The sequence below is a fragment of the Equus caballus genome, chromosome 16 (genome assembly GCF_041296265.1).
Source record: "Equus caballus isolate H_3958 breed thoroughbred chromosome 16, TB-T2T, whole genome shotgun sequence".
NCBI lineage: Eukaryota > Metazoa > Chordata > Mammalia > Perissodactyla > Equidae > Equus > Equus caballus.
In genome coordinates this window covers 31383872-31403756 of record NC_091699.1, presented here as the reverse complement: position 1 = coordinate 31403756, position 19885 = coordinate 31383872, and the positions used below count along the sequence as shown (strand labels likewise).

The window sequence follows — 19885 nt, the reverse complement described above, 5'->3', positions numbered from 1 at the left end:
CCTAAACAACTAGAAGGATGGAGTTACATTAAGTGAGGTGGGAAGCCTGTGTGTGAAGCTGTTTGAGCAGAGAAGACCAGGAAGGCATGTTTGAAGTGGGGCTGTGCATTAGACCTCCATATGGAGACATCTAGCAGTCAGTTAGACGTGTGAGTCTGGAGTTCTGGGGAGAGGTCTGGGCTAGAAATGTAAGTATGGGAGTCATCAGTGTATACCTGGTATTGAAAACCATGAGACTAAATGAGATCACCAGGAAGTGACTGTGGATGAAAAGAATTCTAAGGACTGTGCCTGGGTGCACACCTAAGCCACCCGCATGTTTATTTTCAGAGCATACAAATAATCACAAAGGATATGTAAGAAACCTAACAGTGCTCACGTCTAGGTCTAGGGGACTTTTAATTTCACTTACAGGGGACTTTTATTTCACTTTATGTATGTCAGTATTATTTGAATTTTTATGACTATATATACTTGGAAAAAGTAAGAAAAAGTATCAGCTTCAGAGTTTTAGAGGAGGTTAGCTAGAAGATCAGAGATCCAAAAATTCCTCCTTCAGAACCATTGATATCACTCACTATTTCTATTTTATTAAAGTCTAATGATAAGGCAGTATTATATATAACTGATTTAATCATAGAAACAATCACTCAGCTAAGAAAAAAATACAATTTACAAATTGGGAAAGCAGTGAATAACATTTATGTAAGTATACAGAATATTAATGAGTCAAATAAATATATATTAGGTTATAAGGTAGTTAAAGTAAAATATTAACAACTTTAACCCAATTTATTAGACCTCAAATTATTTAGAATTTATTTGCCAGACTAGGTAAATTAGAAACATTTATTAACTCATATGCCTTATTCTTTCACCCTCCCTTAAGAAGATTACATTAATTTAGTTGAACATACAACTAGGTTTGTAATATAGGAATGCTGTTAGGGTGCATGGTATAGTTAAAGATGCTCACCTTAAGTTCTAGGATTGTCTCATCCGGTGTAGTAGCCACTCCACATGTCTGCCTATTGAATGCTTGATATGTAGCTTTAAGTGTAAAATACACATTGATTTCAAAAACTTAGTACAAAGAAAAGAAAGTAAATATCTGATTTATAAATTTTTATATTGATTACACATTGAAATGATAATATTTTGCATATATTGGGTTTAATGTAATATAAAGTTAATTTCACCACTTTTCACTTTTTTAATTGGCTGCTAGAAAATTTAAAATTACACGTGTAACTTGCATTGTATTTCTAGTGGGCAGTGCTGGGCTAGAGCAGAGGTTCTTGTATGACCCGTGAGTTAAGAATGTTTTTTTACATTCTTAAATGGTTAAAAAAAATCAAAACAAGAATAATATTTTGTGATATGTGAAAATTATATAAAATCCAACTTTTGGCATCCAATGCTTCTGATTAATAGATTTGCATTGCAAAAAACTGTACCCAGTTAATATTACCACATTTTGAACTTCGACAATTAAAAATTTGTGGAAATCTGGTTTTTTCTCTTGCCATGTAAGTAATATCCTCAATTTTTGCCATGTAGCCTGCAAAGCCAAAAGTACTCACTCACTGGCCCTTTGCAGAAAGTTTGCCGCTCGTGGTCTGGAGGATCAGGGTTGAGTTCAAGCTGTTCCCCACTTATTGATGGATGTTCTCCCCGAGTCCCTAATATCTCCAAGGCGGTTTTATCATTTGTAGCTGAAGATAGGACTCCAATTTCAGGGTTGTTATAGGATCGAATGAGAAATTGTGTATCTCAAGGCTTTGTAACTGATAAAGTTCTGTACAAAGGCAGCTCATTTTTTTAAAGTGCTTGAACCTCAGTACCAAAAACGTGGTAAAAACTGGGAAATAAAGGTTCAGGTTTACATTGTCCTGACCTGGCGAAGTTAACACCCACTGCCTTGAGTGGGATGTGCTGACTGTGTGTGGTACGTGGCGCTGTTACTGATGGCCCTTTCCTCTGCTCTTTTCTTGAAGTTGAACGAAGAAGAAGATTTAACATAAATGACCGCATTAAAGAACTAGGTACTTTGATTCCCAAGTCAAATGATCCGTGAGTACAATTGCATGTTAATCTGAATCATATCTTTTCTCGTGCCTTAATATTTTTTCATATGTTGTAAAAAGTGCACAGTTATAAAAACTAAAGGAAGGAAATGCCCCTTCTCCCTTTGGTTTCATTCCTAAATACTTCTTACAACTTTCTGTTGGTTAGTCCTATCAAACGAAAATTTCAAGAGAAATAAACTGAATCGTACAAAAGGATGAAGAAGAAGATGATGATGATGATGATGATGATGATGATGATTTGGGTGTTTGGAAGTGGCTTTCTGAAATCTTGAAAATCCTTGGCAAATAAACACCAAGCTGCCAAAAGAAGTCATTTTAGCCGTTCATGCAGTACAGAGATTTCAGTCGCTGTTAAAGCAAGATTTGTCTAGTATTTGTTCTCAGCTCTGATGCTATCGGTGGGCATTGGGAGCTGATATTGGAGATGTCAGGTTTCACAGTATTCAACAGACAAAAGGTCAATTTTTTTTTTTGAAAACTTGCGTGCTGTTTGTATGTTTTACCTGTTTATGAAAAAAAGTAATTTTTAATCCTCTTCTAAGTACAGGTCAGCTTTCAGTCTGCCTTCCCCTCGCTTTCAGAGTTAACAGTGGTAGAGAGAATTTTCCTGCCAGCCACGTCAGCAAATAGGACAACAAATACACCATTTTTATCCATTAGAAATTGGCCCATTTGAAGTAAGGGGTTAGAGGATGTATACATTTTAATGGCTCCCACAGGCATTCTAGGAAATTAGCCTTTGAATATGACCTTTGAGCTACCTAATAAAATGTAAAGATGAAATCAAGCATTATTCATGCAAGGCTTATTAAATTTGCTATTCACATTATTGTCAGGGAATTTATGACAAAATAAAATAAAACCATTGCCCATTGTAAGGTGGTTTTGATGGATGTTCAAGCACAATTTCCATCATCAACATTTTGCTTTCCCAGGTTTCTAGGAAAGCCATTTTGAAACTCAAAACATTCACATTCTCAGTTCTGCAGCACAAATTTATCCTACTAAGGGGCTGTGACCTTCATTTCCTATAGTCAGTCTTGCATGATAGTTGAAATTGAATTCCCATTTTCCTGTTCTTTATCAGCTTTTGCTTTTTAGCATATTCTTTTAAACTGTGGCGTGTGGATCCCTTTAGCAACATATTATGAAATTATGGGGCTGCAGTGAAAGCCTGTATTTGCATATCTTCTTTCTCCATTGTATTAGAATACTTAGGTGTTTATAATCTAAACTGATAATGATCTTTCATTGTAGGCATTGTTTTAAGATGAAATGGACTATAATCTATTACAGGGTTTTCCCATACCGGGGTTCTGGAGCAAGCTTTGGGGCTGCTATAGGACACAGTTGAGCTGATCAGGGTTTCAGCCCCATATGTGCTCCTTCTCTAGAGCAGATGTGCTTTTGTTGATTTATTTATTGGGGATCTGTGTACACTTCTGTGTGAAAAAAGGCTCAGTGTCATTCCAAAAAAAAAAAAGAAGTTAGAAAAACCTTTCCTTTAAGCCCCAAGGCATAATTGATTGATTGGGTCTCACAAGGAAGCAAAACAAGATATTTGGTTGAAATAGTCACTTCTGAAAAACTGGGCAGCTGCTTGCCTGTTTCAATACTGATTTCTCACCTTACTGGCCTCGTTAAGGCATCTTTCAGTATAGGTCCGTTTCTCTCTGGCTGGTAAGGTTTCTGTTACTTTGGTTTTAGCCCTGAATGTTAAGTAAATCGGCTCTGTACTCAGCCTGAGGATCTTAGAACACCTCCTGCGGGTGCCGTCTTTGGTGCCCAGACCCCGGGGATCAACCCCAGGGAATTCTCCCGGGGCTGTAGCGCTGCCTCTCAGGAGAGAACTTCTGTTTTGTTCTTCGTGGAACTCATAGGAGGATCAATTACTCGCTGGCTTGTTTTAATGGCCCTCCCTTCACATGTCCCAGCTGATACTTCCAGTCTGCATTTCGCAGCTATAGATTTTGGAGTAGGAAGTTTTCCATACATTTAATTGTTTTTGTTTTCATCCTTGCCATTGTCATCATCGTGAATATTACCTATAATAGGGCTCCATTAGTTTAAAGTGCTACAGAAATATTACTTATGTAATTATAATTTCATTCTTAATTATTTTTCTGGAGTGCTCTAAATTGTTCAACTCACTTTTGCCTACATTTTAATGGTGTTCTTAATTTTCTCATATGTGAGTACATTAGAGTTATAATGATTAAAAACTGAGAGGAGCCAAGCTCAGGCCACCTTGGTTTGAATTCCAAAACAGTCCCTTACTAAATGTCTGACCTTGGGGAAGACACTTGAATTTTGAATTCTTGTACTTCATTTTTCATATCTGTTTAAAAAAGGGGGGGGGGGTCAGAATATTTCTACCTAATTTAGTTGTTTTGGGGACTCAATCACATAAGAAGAAGAACAGTATAGTGATTTAGGGCATGGAGTCTGGAGCCAGATTCTCTAAGTTTCCTGGCTCTGCCACTTCCTAACTATGTGACTTTGGACAAATTACTTAACCTCTCTGTGCTTTAGTTTCTCAATCTGTAAAATGGGTATAATTTTAGTGGCTTTCCCCATTGAGGTTGTTATGATTAAATGAGCTGTAGAACACATTAAAAAGTACCTGGCGCATACTAAATACTTTTTAAAGATAGCTATTGTAATTGTATGTTGAGTCCTTAACACAGTACCCGCTTCATCATTCCAATTGCGTTCTAAACTTTTTACATTCATATAAAGTGCCTCTTTTGATTCCAGTAACTTGCCTATGAAGCACTCACGTAAGTGTAGTATCACCGTCTTATAGATGAGGAAACAGAGACGGAGAGAGGTTAGATCACCTGCCCATGAAAGTTGATGATAAAATCCAAGGATGCCGCTTTCCTGCTGCCCACAGTCGAGAAGTGGGATCTCACGGAATTTCTTTTACCATAGCTTATTCTGTCTGAATAAATTAACTTGAATACTCTTAGAAACCTATACCTATAAGGAGTTTTAAACATAAATATAGTATTTAAAAATATTGACTTTGTAATCGACAGAACTCAATTTAAGCCCTGACTCCACTCTGTGACCTAGGACAAGTTGAATGGTCTCTGTTTCAACACGTGCACAATGTTCCTCCCTTTCAAGGTGTTTTTCTGAGTTAAGTGAGATATTGTAGAAGAAATTGGTGGACAGTGTCCGGCGCGTGCCAAACACTCACTGAGCGATAGCTATTATCAACTTCTAATTGTTATCACATCTTTAGAAACTAAATGCTCTGAATATTACACTTTCATTGAGCCTCAAATACTGAAAAGGTCTGTTTTCTTCCATTTTCATTATAGAGACATGCGCTGGAACAAGGGAACCATTTTAAAAGCATCTGTGGACTATATCCGAAAATTGCAACGAGAACAGCAACGTGCAAAAGAACTTGAAAACCGACAGAAGAAACTGGAGCATGCCAACCGGCATTTGTTGCTCAGAATACAGGTACATGGCATGCATTGTGCAGAGTTTACTGCATGCTCCTGACTTTGAGATGGGAGAAGAAAGGATATAATGAGCCATGAGGGAGCTGACTTACACAATCCTAATATAGTTGATACTCATTATTTGTGGATTTCCTATTTGTGAACTTGCCACCTTGTAAAAATTTATATGTAACTCTCAAATCAGTATTTTTACGCTTTCCTGGTTGTTCTCGGATGTGTTCAAAGCAGCAAATTTGACTTGCCTGGTGCACTTGTTTCCAGATAAGGTTGGACAAGGCGATGCTCTGCCTTCTTGTTTCAGCTCATAAAGTCAACAGGTGTCATTTTTGTAGTCTATTTAATGGCATGTTTTTCACATTTTTGTCGTTTTTGTTGGTGACTTTGCTGTTTAAAATGGCCTCTAAGCATGGTGCTGAAGCGCTATCCAGTGTTCCTAAGCACAAAAAGGCTGTGATGGGCCTTATGGGGAGAGAAGTTTTGTTAGGCATGAGTTATAGTGCTCTTGGCTGTGAGTTCAATGTTAATGAATCAACAGTATATATTAAATAAGGTGTCTTTAAACAGAAACACACATGAAACAAGGTTGTGTGTTGATTGGCTGATGAAAATGTGGGACCAGACACTCACTGGAACCTGACCTTGTCCTTCCTCCGGGGCAGTGGTTCAGTATTCACGAATTCAGCGGTCACAGCGACTTTATAGATCATGACTGTCCATTTGTGCTGCTATAACAGAAATACCACACACTTGGTGGCTTACACGGCTGATTTATTTCTCACAGCTCTGGAGGCTGGTGTGTGGTGAGGGCCCACTTCCTGGTTCATAAACAGCTGTCTTCTCCCTGTGTCCTCACGTGGCAGAAGGGGGAGGGAGCTCTCTAGGGCCTCTTTTATAAGGGCACTAACCCCATTCGTGAGGGCTCCACTCTTAGGACCTAATAACCTCTGGAAGCCCCACCTCTAAATACCATCACATTGGGGATTAGGTTTCAACATATGAATTTTGACGGGGACACGAACGTTCAGTCTGTAGCAATAACCACCTTGAATAATGAGAATTGACCATGGTTGTTAAATCAGTCTTCCTGTATTTTGTACATGGGTCACCGCCACAGCACGGCTGCTGAATGTTGTAGGTCTGCACCCAGGCCACCAAAGTGGAGCACACCGAACTTAACTAGTAGCCATAGGGCCAGCCCCTGAAAGCCCATCTTAATAGGGAACTTGGGGATACCCAGAGCATCTTATCATCAAGATATAAATTTTAGAAATGGTTACAGATAGTGAAATTATGCCATATATATAACTTACACTGTACACTCTTAGAGAAATACTAATTTTAATAATATATGGAATTCATCCATCATTCCATTCAGTGAGTATATGGACCAGTGTAAGCATGAGATGGGGGATCCCCCTTTAGTATCAACTCCTGGTACTTTTCTTAGACAGTTGCCCTCTCAGGCTGAGTGTAAAGACACACTTTCTTTGAAGCTGTCTTGAAGAAGAGAAAGAAAGACTGACTCTCTGCTAATGACGAAAGGAGTTTGCAATGGTAATTTTAATTTACTTGCTGACTTTGAAGGCAACCTACCAGTAAGACTCAATGACACTGTGTCGTCTTCTTGAGTAGCTGGACTCACCTCTTACCAGATTTTGCTGTGGAACAATGGTTGTGCTTCAGATTTCCAATACAACTATTTTTGGAACAGCCATGCAAAGTAGGACACTTTAGAGACCAGTGTGTTTCTTCTAGTGGTGTTAATCCCGGCCACTGAACTTATTTAACAGAGTAATTCATTTATAATAATGGTCTCCAATCTTTTTAATGCCCTGCGACACTGTTGACATCTCTAGATGGCACGTCTCTCGTGTCGCTGCAGTAATCTTCAGCCGTGGTGGGGGGGATGCAGAGGTGGCTGCAGCTTAGAATCTTGGTGGTGAAGTCGAGGTCATATGTGAGTTGAAAATCCTCCTTCCCCTCTCCCCTCTTTTTCTTTGGCTTTTCTTGATTATGTTCGACCACTTCAGTAAGTAGCCATAGGTCTTTAATCTCTTGAACTTAGTGTACCTGTTTATCAAAGCAGCTTTTCCTAATGTGTTATTCCCTTCACAAGTGTTAAAATATAATAACTATTTTAAAAGAGAAGCTAGGTTTCATTTTAAAGTTCCAAACATGTCTGTTCATTTGAAGTATGAATATTGTGAAAATGCATGAACTGGAAATTCTACAGCGATGATGTCTTGGGTTTCTTCCAGTGGCAGTGTGAGGCAGCTTTTAGACTTCTGTGTATCGTGGAAAACATCATTAATTAGGAAAGCTCTGTAATGCAGTGAGCCTGGGTTCTCTAGATGAGATTTATCACATTGTTTAGAAATCTAAGTAACACTTTAATCAGCTGATAAACATTTTTAATTAAACAACAAAGGGTTAGGGTAAGATGTTTGCCTCTCTTAATCCAACTTTTTTTTTTTGAAAAGACAAACTGCATGTGCGGGGGTGCTGTTCTTACTCGCGTGTTGGCGTAGATTGACAGCAGTGTGTGTGTTCAGCTTGGGCCTAAGGGCTTCCCCTCATTTTTGCTCTAAGTGATGCGTACAAAAATTTTCACAGAAAAAGGAGCATGAAGCCTCCATATCATTGGAACTGTCTTTTTATTAAACAGCCCAGGGCTTTAAAATGATGCCGGGAGAGACGTGTGTTTCTGGAGATTGCGTACAGGAACATGCGGATACTTGTGTGACGTCTCAGGCTGCTATCTCTTACTTGTATTACATCCAGAGAAAGAGCTTGCAGATCAAACAACCTTTATCGTGGACTAACTTTTCAGGAACACATATCTCCAAGCTAGTGGGCAGAGGTTGAGAGGCCTCATCACGTTGGAGAGGACCTTTCCCTCTCTGCTGAGGCAAGGTGACTTGCTTCCGCTTTATATTCTGTTGTTATAATACTATTGAATCACACAGAAAGGACAGCGTTGGTATGTGGAAGCAGAAAGCTCACCAGGGAGTCAGTCGAGGTCTGTGTGGTTCATTTGAGGAGGGTCCAGAGATGCTCAGAAAGGGAAGAGGGAAGAGCTTGCTTGGAAGGCATTTTGAAATAAGTTATTGAGGGAGTCACTGCCACTTGGGAAGTGAATTAGGCAGCTTGGGCTGCCATAGCAAATACCACAGACGAGGCGGCTTAAACGGCAGAAATTTCTTGTCTCGCAGTTCTGGAGGCTAGAAATCTAAGATCAAGCTGTGGGCAGGTTGGTTTCTCCTGAGGCCTCTCTCCTTGCCTTGTAGATGGCGCCTTCTCCGTGTGTTCTCGTGTGGTCTTACGCATGTGCCTCTCTGTGTCCTAATCTCCTTCTTAGAAAGATGCCAGTCCTTTTGGATATTCGATTAGGGCCCACTCTAATGATCTCATTTTCACTTAATTACCTCTTTAAAGATACTGCCTCTAAATACAATCACATTCTCAGGTACTAGAGGTTAGGATTTCAACATACAAATTTTGCGGGGGACACATTTCAGCCCCTAATAAGAAGGAGGTGAAGAAAGTGTAGGAAGAATACAGATAAGAACTTTCTTGTGGAATTTAAAAAAAAAAAAAGCCCTTGCATTTGCCATGGTGAGGTGGGTCAAATGGTACTTCTCAAACTTAAGTTACTTATGTAGAACCTTCACAACTTTTGCCATTACTACCCAAACTTTCTTAGTTGACGGCATCCTTAGTGAATTAGTAACTTTTTCACCACACCCCTAGCCCAAAAGAAATACCTATCATTTCTTTGATAGGTCCAAACAACTTATTAAATACTTAGGTGCTAACAACTTAGTAACCATTTGAAACATATAAATATAAAACACATAAATTGAAAGAAAGGTGCCATTTTAATTTTATTTTTAAATAACCCCATTACTTACTAATGGGACACGTGTGCCTGTTGAGCACTGCACAACTTCTCGAACATTGGAATTAGATTGGACATTGCCACCCTGTTCTCCACACTGATTTTCATGCAATGCTTGTTTTTTTTTTATCACAGCAACCACCAAAAACCTGGCTTTGCTAAGATATGAAGTGATGGAAAAGAATGTAGCACAGTCTAATGCTGAAACTGTAACCTATCTTGAGTTTGATAGTTGTCACAGTAGCGTGCCATTTCCCTTGAAATGTTAGGATATCCTCAGTGCCCTGTGAGTTCAGTGCAGCACCCCTGGATACCTCTGCACAGTTTTAGGAACCATGGAACTATGTTATTCTATATTGAGTATTTTCATTTAATCAGCTCACATTTGAAATTTTATTTTTATTTCGTTTAACTTATCCTCATTGTGAACATTACGTCTGAGACTGTCTCTATATTTAATATGGAAAAAAATCCATATACCACCTAAAAACCATTTCATATACTACCAGTGGTACCTATACTATACTTTAAGACATACAGCACTTATTAATTTAAAAGAGCAAAAATTTTTATTTTAATAATTTATTGTTTTCCCTCTAAGTGATTTTTTAATACACTTTATTTTTTAGAGCAATTTCAGGTTTACAGCAAAGTTGAGCAGAAGGTACAGAGATTTCCCATATACCTTCTGCTCCCACACATGCACAGCCTCCCCCACTTATCAACATCCCGCACCTGAGGGTACATTTGTTACGGTTGATGAACCCACATTGACATATCATCATCACCCAAAGTCCCTACTTTCATTAGGGTTCACTCTTGGTGTTGTATATCCTGTGAGTTTGGACAGATGCATCAAGACATGTACCCATCATTTTTGTATCACATACAATAGGTTCGCTGCCCTCAAATCCTGTGCCTCACCTATTTAAGTGTCTGATCTTTACTTTTATTTTAGGAACTTGAAATGCAGGCTCGCGCTCATGGACTTTCCCTCATTCCATCCACGGGTCTCTGCTCTCCAGATTTAGTGAATCGGATCATCAAGCAAGAACCCGCCCTTGAGAACTGCAACCAAGACCTCCTTCAGCATCACGCAGACCTAACTTGTACAACCACCCTGGATCTCACAGACGGCACCATCAGCTTCAACAACAACCTCGGAACCGGGACCGAGAGCAACCAAGCCTACAGCATCCCCGCGAAAATGGGATCCAAACTGGAAGACATCCTGATGGATGATACTCTTTCTCCGGTTGGTGTAACTGATCCACTGCTTTCCTCAGTGTCCCCCGGAGCTTCCAAAACGAGCAGCCGAAGGAGCAGTATGAGCATGGAAGAAACCGAGCATGCTTGTTAGCAAATCCTTCGCACTCTGCATTCTCACAGACTGCTTCCTTTCTTGATTAGTAGATTTCATAATTTACCTGAAGGGGTTTTCTTGATAATTTTCCTTTGATATGAATTTTTTTTTCATGCTTTATCAATAGCCCAGGATATATATTATTTTTAGAATTTTGTGAAACAGACTTGTATATTCTATTTTACAACTACAAATGCCTCCAAAGTATTGTACAAAAAGTGTACAGTATCTGTGAACTGAATTCACCCTGGACTTTAGCTTTCTGAGCAAGAGGATTTTACATCTGAGAAATTTCTGTCCATTTTTATTCAGGGGGAACTTGGTTTGAGATTTTTATGCCTGTGACTTCCTTGGAAATTAAATGTAAAGTTTAATCGAAAGAATGTAAAGCAACCAAAAAAAGAGAGAGAAAGGAAAGAAGACAAGAAATCCACACTAACCCTTTTCCATTTTGTAAATGTATTGATTTATTGGTACTGCCTTAAAGATACAGTACCCTTCTAGCACCATTTAGTCTTTGTACTGCAAACTATTTAAAGAAGTACTATATTCCATACAAGAAAAAAAATGTAACTATTTTCAAGAGGATTGTCTGGTTAGAAAACATAACTGATACCTTACTTAGGTGCAGCTGAAATTGAAGGGAGATGGACAAGGCTCTGAAACATGGGGTCTGATCTTGCTCTTATTTGCTCTGTGCTCTGTTACAGTTTTCATCAATGAGTGTGATTCAGTTTTTCATAAGATATACTTTATTTTGAAATGGAAATTAATGTCCTCTCAAAGTAAACTATTAAGGAGCACTGAACGTTTTACTTTTTTGTTTTCTTTATTTTCTCTTTTGATAAGAAAACCAAACCGGGCACATTTCTAATTGGCTTTACTATTTTTATTTTTAAATTATGTTTTACTGTTTATTTGACTTGTACAGACTCTTTATTATCATCGTTCTTTTCAATATGTTTGTATTAATTTGTAAGAATATGCATCTTAAAATGGCAAGTTTTCAATATTTTTACGACTCACTGGTGGTTTTCCGCATTCTTTGTACACACATGAGAGAAAACTTTTATGCAAGACCTTGTGTTTAAAGAGAGCTTTGCAAATTTTTTGTGTATTACAGTCTCACTCGGAACTGTTTTTCGGCACATTTAAGGTATAGTATTAATAGGTTAAAATCGGCTTTCTAGAGAGAATAAACTTACGTATTTATTTTTAGTGATATAAAAATAGCAATATTCTTGGAAACCGATAACCATAGCGTTAATGCGCCCATTATGGTCATTTCAATTGGTGTTTATTTCAGCAAACTTGCTGAACTTTTTTAAAGAGAGAAATACTGTATTGGCAGATTACTGTTACTTGATAACAATGTTTTAACAAGCAGCAATGTTGTAAAGTTAGTTTCAGTGCATTATTTACTTGTGTAGTCCTATGCAATAACAGTAGTGTTACATGTATTCTATCAAGCCTAGATGTTTTATACAGATGACATATGGTGTTAAGAGCCAGGCTGCTGAATGGAATTTTTCAGTAGCAGCCTACAATTGAATAGCAAGTGGCATAAAGCATATCCATTCAGAATGAAGTGCCTTAAATATAGCAGTAGTCTTTTTTGGACTAGCACTGACTGAACTGTAATGTAGGAGAAAGTTTCAAGATGGTATCTATAGTCAAGAGGAACATGTAGCATGGTGCCTATGTAGACAATATAAGAGCTTCCAATTTTCCTTCAGATATTTTTAATATTAAATGTATTTTAGTGACAGAGTGCCAACTTCTTTCATCAGGAAACCTTATTCAGGAGGGTTTTTTTTAAAAACAGAAAATGAGTTTAAATGTCAAATGTGAATTGGTGGTGGGTATTGGAGGGTTCCGGCGAAGGAGAGATTGTCAGAGGTGTGAATGGATGGCTTCCGTGAAAATAATCAACCGCATCGTTCCCATGCACGCTGGGCAATGAGAATCTTTGGAAACATTGATGATGCTATCAGTTTTATAGCTTTATTACTTAAGGGGGTCGGGAAAATTAGTTCCCATTCTTTCAACCCCCTTAACTGTATAGCTCTTTTCCTAGAATAGTGATGCAAATCTGCATGAACAGCTAGTTGTACCATAGTGTTCATTGATACAATCATACCATTGTCTGTTTTTCTCTTCATATTTATATGGGGGAAGGGGAGCTGGGTGGGTGCAAAAGTTGAAGATCGCGATGGTATGATGCTAGTTTTCCTTAGCTGATTTTGAGGGTTCTTTAAAAATAGAGCAAGGTTGACTAACGCATGGCCCAGGGAATATGGCCGGGGTGAAGCGGCCTAATAGAAAGCTTTGTTGAGAGAAAGCATGGCATCTGGACCACTGCCCTGACTCTCGCAACTCCTGAGCTCGCCATTGCCTGCTTCTCCATCCCCTTCTTCTCAAGAGACAATTTCTGGGAGTGGCAGGTGAGCAAGCCCAGGAGAATGCTGCAACCTCAGGGGTGGATTGATTTCTTTCTTTTTTGCCAAATAGAGTGTGGATTCGTTTTAGGGACTAGTTAAGCCAAGAGGTGCTTGTTTGGGCTTGCCATTTGTGACAACGAGAGAATGATCCACACACCACTCCCCCCATCCCTGGGTACAGAATTGTGACTCAGGGTTGGTCCTCCATATGGAGTCACCGAAATGCCAAACTTGTCCACCTGCCTCTGGGTAAGGCAATTGAAATACCAAACCTTCTGACTTTGCCAAAAATCATACAACCAACCTGGTCATACATAGGATGACAAAGTTCTTTCTGGTTGTTTTTAAATAATAAAGCAATAAGAACAAATAAAATACATAGGACGTTAAAAGATGTAAAATAAAGCACAAAGGAATGCACTTAATATTTTTTAAAAATGCACTGGGGAAAAGTTGATGTTGATAACAGTATATTAAAAACCCTATTTCTTGGAAAAAAAAAAAAGACAAATGACTGTCTCTTGCGGACGCTTGGTACTGTAATGTTAATAATAGTCACCTGCTGTTGGATGCAGCAGTGATTTCTGTATGGTCCATAGCACTGTATATTATGGATCAATATTAATGTATCCGATGAAATAACTGAACTGTTGTTCTTGATAGCTTCATTAAAGCATTTGGTTTTTCACAGAATGGTGGCCAATTGTGTTTAGTTAATGCCAGTTTTGAATATCGCTTGCCTTATCAAAAATGGTAGCACACATTTTCTTCTGATTGAATGAATAACAAATTGCATGAAAAATTTAAAAATGCCAGTAAGTACTTTTTTTTTTGTTTTAAATGCCACTCTGATATTACTTTTTGCTTTTAAATATTTTTGATTACTTTATGACTTGCACTCAGATGAACTATAATTATGCAGCTTTTTTCCTCTGAATTTGGGGAGATTTTAAACTCCCAAATGCCGAGAATTCATTTTAGATAGAGAAGTTTTATTTAAAATGTTTCAGTGAGAGGTGGCTTTACAAAACGAGAAATTGTCAGAGAAACCTTTGCATATTTACAGAAAAGATATTGGGTTTTTAAAATACAAATTTACAATAATAAAGGCTTAATATACCCAGGATGCCAGCTCCTGGCTGTTTTTTTTTTTAATACAGTACTTAAAAATCATTTGATAAATGTTGGATTTGACTTGAGAAGTGTCAGGCAAAACATGTCTTTATTCCCTAGCTAGACCTTAAACTTCTGCCCTCTTAAAAAAAATATTCTGGGTTAACCTCTGGAGAAAATGAGCAAGAAACTTCCTGTAATACCTCTGATCTGACTGTCAGCTTTTTCTTAAGTTTGATTTTTTTCTCCTTAAATTGTAATATACAGTAATTAAGCTCCTTCTTTCTCAGAGTTATTTGAATTATTTATATTTCCCATAGAAATGTGATTATGTGATGTCTTAAAAACATGTAAAAATGGGAAGATTTCCTATCTGAGTAAGAGAATTTTCTAGGCAGCATTGAAGGCAGGTAAGTTGCACATTGGAGCCATTCATCTCAGGAGGTCTGCAGCAGGACTTACCCCAAATTTCTGACTGGTCATTTGCCTATTAGCATTTACTTAATGATCTATAAGGATCCTTAATCTCTAGCATCTCCCTCCTTCCCCCCAAAAAAGACCACGTAATTATGTGTTATAGCATTATTACCAGAACATAAGCATGGACTCTCAGCTAGACTTCCTGAGTTTGAATCTTATCTCTGCCCATTTCCAGCTGTGTGATTTTCAGCTAGTTACTTAGCCTCTCTGTGCTTCAATTTCCTTTCTGTTCATTGGAGATAGTAACAGTAGCTACCACTTAATGGTCTTGTGAAAATCATTCAAATCAATACACTAGAATTTTTGCTTGGCAGTACATGCAAACGCTCAGTAAGTGGCAGCTGTTTTTATATTATCATCATAATCACTTTCATTATTAAAATAGAACATACTCCCTGGACCACCTAAACTCATCGTATGTATCAATAGTAACATGCATATTTTGAGAAATGCTGCATTTTAGCATAGGGCTAATACGTGTGTATTGGCAAGGCAACAGAAGCCAAGGACTAATTTGGAGAAGAGGACCTTGCTTTCTCTAGGACCCAGCATTAGAATATTTTAGAGAATTAATAATAAATCCAATTTATCACATTTTTAAAACATCTTCAGCACAAATGACCTAAAATTTAAATTGTATTAAACCTATATACTCTGTACGTTTGCCTCTGCCGTGAGAATTATACTATATTATTTCCAGAAAATATGCCTTGCTGGAGCTGAAATCTCTATTATATTCCCTGGAGAATTAAACTTTTTAATCCTTTATGATACACACTGATGTTATGTATCTAAAAAGTGGTGTCTTGACGGATATCCTATCTGTTCACTTTCCATCAATATTTAAATGTTTTTCAGGTTTTTATTTTCAATTATACTCACATTTGATGACTTCTTTGGAACATCATCTGAGGAGTTAATCTTCGTAATCCAGCCAACATAAATGAACCTTTAGAAGCACCCTGTTTTTATTTTTTGTGTATGCCAAGATTTAATGCATAGCCAAGTAGCATGAGGAAAGCTCGATTAAGAGGAGTGTTGTGAAGTTAGATTTTCATTACATTGAGAGAGAGATGGTGATGATCTCTTAATTCTTTGCTGCCACATCTGAGGCTCAGTAGCAATGGCTTCACGTCCTCACCTATACTAACATGAATCCGTAATACACATCCTGTGCAGAATTTAAATGAAGAAGCTTCCATTCCATTCCATTCCTGGTTTTCCCAAGAGGCATGTACCAAAAAGAAAAAAGAAAAAAGAGTACAGAGTACATTTGCCATATTAAAATTGTCAAGCGCCTGTTTATACATAAAATTTAGACATGGCTAATCTTATTTGTGTTCAATATATATAGGTCTCTGGAGACTGTTACCTTTCCTAGATATCTTGGAAAGTAATGTGACTTTACCCAAATCCAAATAAATCTCAGCAACATGTCTAAATGGTAAAGGCAGTTTGCTTTTTGAAAAATTTGCATTTTAAATTTCTAATTATGGAGTCAGTTGAAGTTCCATCCAAATGGGTGCAATTGTCACTCAAAATTTCTTCCATATTATTCAGACAGCAAAATCTGTAGCTAGAAACCACTAAACTAGTGTTTCCCAAACTTTGCTTTATGGAACGAGTTCCACAAGCTGTTCCAAAAGTTGCTTTGAGGAATGGGGGTTTGGGGCTGGTTGGGGGTGGGGGGAAGGTAGGAAGCAAAATCCTATAGTTAATTTTGCAAAAGTTAATTTGGGGAAATGCTGAGTTAATCACATTTGAACAGGTATCTCTACCGTAAGACTTGTCACATTCGAAAAGATGCTAATGTTCGTTGAGAGCTTTCAAGACTGGGAGTAGTATGTAGTGTTTCCTGGTCTTACTTGACCACAGGATTGTGTGTGTGTGTGTGTGTGAGTAAAACACCTGTTAATGGTTCCAAAGAACAGAGTTGATAAAGATCATCTCTGCTTTCCTAAGGTAAGTATGCTTACGTTTGTTTATTATTCTGTAGGTAGAAACCATTGTCATTAAAAAATTATTCCTGAATAAACAAAGTAGCTTAGGTTTTCATTTCCAATGAAAATATAAAATTTTGGTCAAGGAAACGATTGCCGTTAAAATATTATTGTTCCTGAATTCAAAAAGTAATTGATGTTTTTGTGTTCAATGAAAATATAAATTCTGTTATGCTCACGTCCTGTGTACCTTCCCTATGAGTGGTTAAAAAAAACTTTGTATTGCGTGTCTCCCACCCCTTTAAATATAGACACCTGATGTTTGGGAAGTAGGGTGAAGATCTTTCTTACAGTACAATTGGTTTATGGCTTTCAGTCCTGCTCGTTGGTTTTTGGTGGAAGGATGCTAGGAAGAATTGTATGGTATTCAGAATTTACATAGCTTGTCAATGATGCCTTTTATTTTTTTTGAGGAAGATTAGCTCTGAGCTAACATCTGCCACCAATCCTCCTCTTTTTGCTGAGGAAGACTGACCCTGAGCTAACATCCATGTCCATCTTCCTCTACTTTATATGTGGGACGCCTGCCACAGCATGGCTTGCCAAGTGCTGTGTATGTCCGCACCCAGGATCCAAAGCAGCAAACTCCTGGCCACCAAAGTGGAACGTGTGAACCCAACGGCTGTGCCACCAGGCCGGCCCCAGTGATACCTTTTTTAAGACAGGCAAATCCTAACAGATAGATCAGGTTATATCTCAAAATTTCAGTTAAATTAATTGGTTGTAGGCCAACCCACAAAAGCTACATTAATCCTCAAGTACCTGAAGTATACTTGACTAATTACTTAGGTTGTTCTAGAATTGAAATACCCTGTATTACAAAGTCAGGGAAAATACATTAGCACACCTTTTCTACTCCTTACAAAGGAGATCAGAGATTTCTTTCATTCAATGTCTTTTTTAAATATTTTTTTTTCAGCTGCCACTGTCTGCCTGGAAATAAATGGTGAACAGAGGAATTTCACTCCAGTGGGATGCAGGAATTTGTTGGCTCACACTACCACAAAGTCCAAATGGTAACTAACTTCATGTATGCCTGAATTCAAAGGCTCAAACAAGGCATTTCGTCTGCCTGTCTGTAAGTTTCTTGACTCTGCCCATCTCTCTCAGGCGAGTCTTCTCCATGAGGACTCTTCTGCAGTTTCAAAGTCCAGTTGAGAGCCAGCACCTCTTTCCCAGTTGCAATGGCAAAGTCCCTCTGTTAGTTCTGATCAGGCCCACTTGAGTATGACCCTCACACCCAGCAGGTGGACCACGCCAACTGGCCAGGTCTGGCTCACGTGGTCCGCTCTGCCAGATTCACTCAGCAGCACCTAAACCAGGTGGACCAAGAGAAAGGAAGGTGGGATTAACCCAGACTCCAAAGGGTGCTACTGCTCCCAAAAGGGGGAGGAGAGGACTCTAGGTAGGCGAAACAACAGATCCTCGTTACTGTGCATTTCAAGATGATTGGGCAAGCTCCGCCTTTCCCAATCCTTTGCTCCTCCCAGATGCATCAATTTGGGATTTATTTGTCCTCTACCTTAACCACGGGATGATGGAAAGGGAGGGAAAGAAGGTAATAAATCCCTATAGCTGTAGCTCCTCCTTCTCATTCATGACTGGTTTTTCGTAAATAATTCTCCAGCTCTCACTCCCCTAACCAGTCCTTTACAGATGGAGATCCTCAGACCCAAGCTTTTTTTTTTTTTTTAAAGACTGGCACCTGAGCTATTCCCAATCTTCTTTTTTCTTTTCCTCCCCAAAAGCCCCCAGTACATAACTGTATATTCTAGCTGTAGGTCCTTCTGGTTGTGCTATGTGGGACGCCACCTCAGCATGGCCTGATGAACAGTGCTGGGTCTGCGCCCAGGATCCAACCTGGGGAAACCCTGGGCCGCCAAAGCAGAGCACATGAACTTAACCACTCAGCCTCAGGGCCAACCCCTCAAGCTTTTCAATAAGATGTACAGAGGACTCCCTAAGAACATGTCCCTCCAAATACGTGGACTCTTATTTCTGTCATTTCCAAAGCTCACTGGGTCGTCAGAATGTGTTCAGTTGTACATGACAGAAACCAAACTCCCATTTGGCTTAACTTGAAAAGGGGGTTTATTGGTTCATGTAATGAAAAACTCCCAGGGTGAAACTCAGAATGGTGACCTCAGTTACTCAAATAATGACTTCATGAATGTCATTTGCTGTCTCTCTTACTCACTTCAACTCTCCTCCATGTCAGCTTCATTCTTTTTTTTTTTTTTTAAAGATTTTATTTTTCCTTTTTTCTCCCCAAAGCCCCCCAGTACATAGTTGTATATTCTTCGTTGTGGGTCCTTCTAGTTGTGGCATGTGGGACGCTGCCTCAGCGTGGTTTGATGAGCAGTGCCATGTCCGCGCCCAGGATTCGAACCAACGAAACACTGGGCCGCCTGCAGCGGAGCGCGCGAACTTAACCACTCGGCCACGGGGCCAGCCCCGTCAGCTTCATTCTTAGACAGACTCTCCCAGTGAGGTGGCAAAGTGGCTGATGCCCCCAAACACACCCTTGCAGCTGATCCACCGGCCCGGAACAGGTGTTTCTCTTCCCAGAGTGTCCTTGGTCCAAATTGGCCAATGTGCTTATGCCTTGACCAATCACTGTTGCCAGGGGGTTGGAATAGACTGGTCGTGCCTAATCATATTTCCACCTATGGAATCAGGTGAACTCAGTCCTCTGGAGGGGAAAAGGAGCAGCCCTAAAAGCTGGGGAGGTGGTCATCCCGTGGCCCCTGTTCAGTTGTCCTTCCTGCCTTTGAGTGTCTACTTCTTGCTTTTCCAACAGTTGGCTCCTTATCGTTCAGGTTTCAGATTAAATTTTACCTCCTCAGAAAAGAGGGCACGGACCACCTTATAGAAAGGAAGCTCCACTTATATTGTCTTAACACACCATCTTGTTTATTTCCTTCATAGACTTTTCCTCTTCTTCTTCTTCTCCTCTGCACTCCCCTTTCCTTAAACCAATTTGAGCTGGTTTCCCGTCACTTGCAAATAAAATAATCATAT

The 19885-nt window shown here is 39.0% G+C and overlaps 1 protein-coding gene across 17 annotated transcripts in view; it reads left to right on the top strand.

Annotated features, from left to right (window-relative positions):
* Positions 1 to 13964, top strand: part of MITF (melanocyte inducing transcription factor) — a 210043-nt gene extending 196079 nt beyond the window's left edge. For 16 of the 17 annotated variants that reach the window (XM_023619736.2, XM_023619737.2, XM_070236845.1 and 13 more), the window contains 3 exons: positions 1998 to 2073; positions 5420 to 5567; positions 10426 to 13964. In XM_023619736.2, the coding sequence (XP_023475504.2) occupies positions 1998 to 2073; positions 5420 to 5567; positions 10426 to 10827 (626 nt within the window). In that variant the 3' untranslated portion in view covers positions 10828 to 13964. The remainder of the gene's footprint in view (positions 1 to 1997; positions 2074 to 5419; positions 5568 to 10425) is intronic. The other variant, NM_001163874.2, reaches the window with a different exon arrangement.
* The last annotated feature ends 5921 nt before the right edge of the window (positions 13965 to 19885 follow it).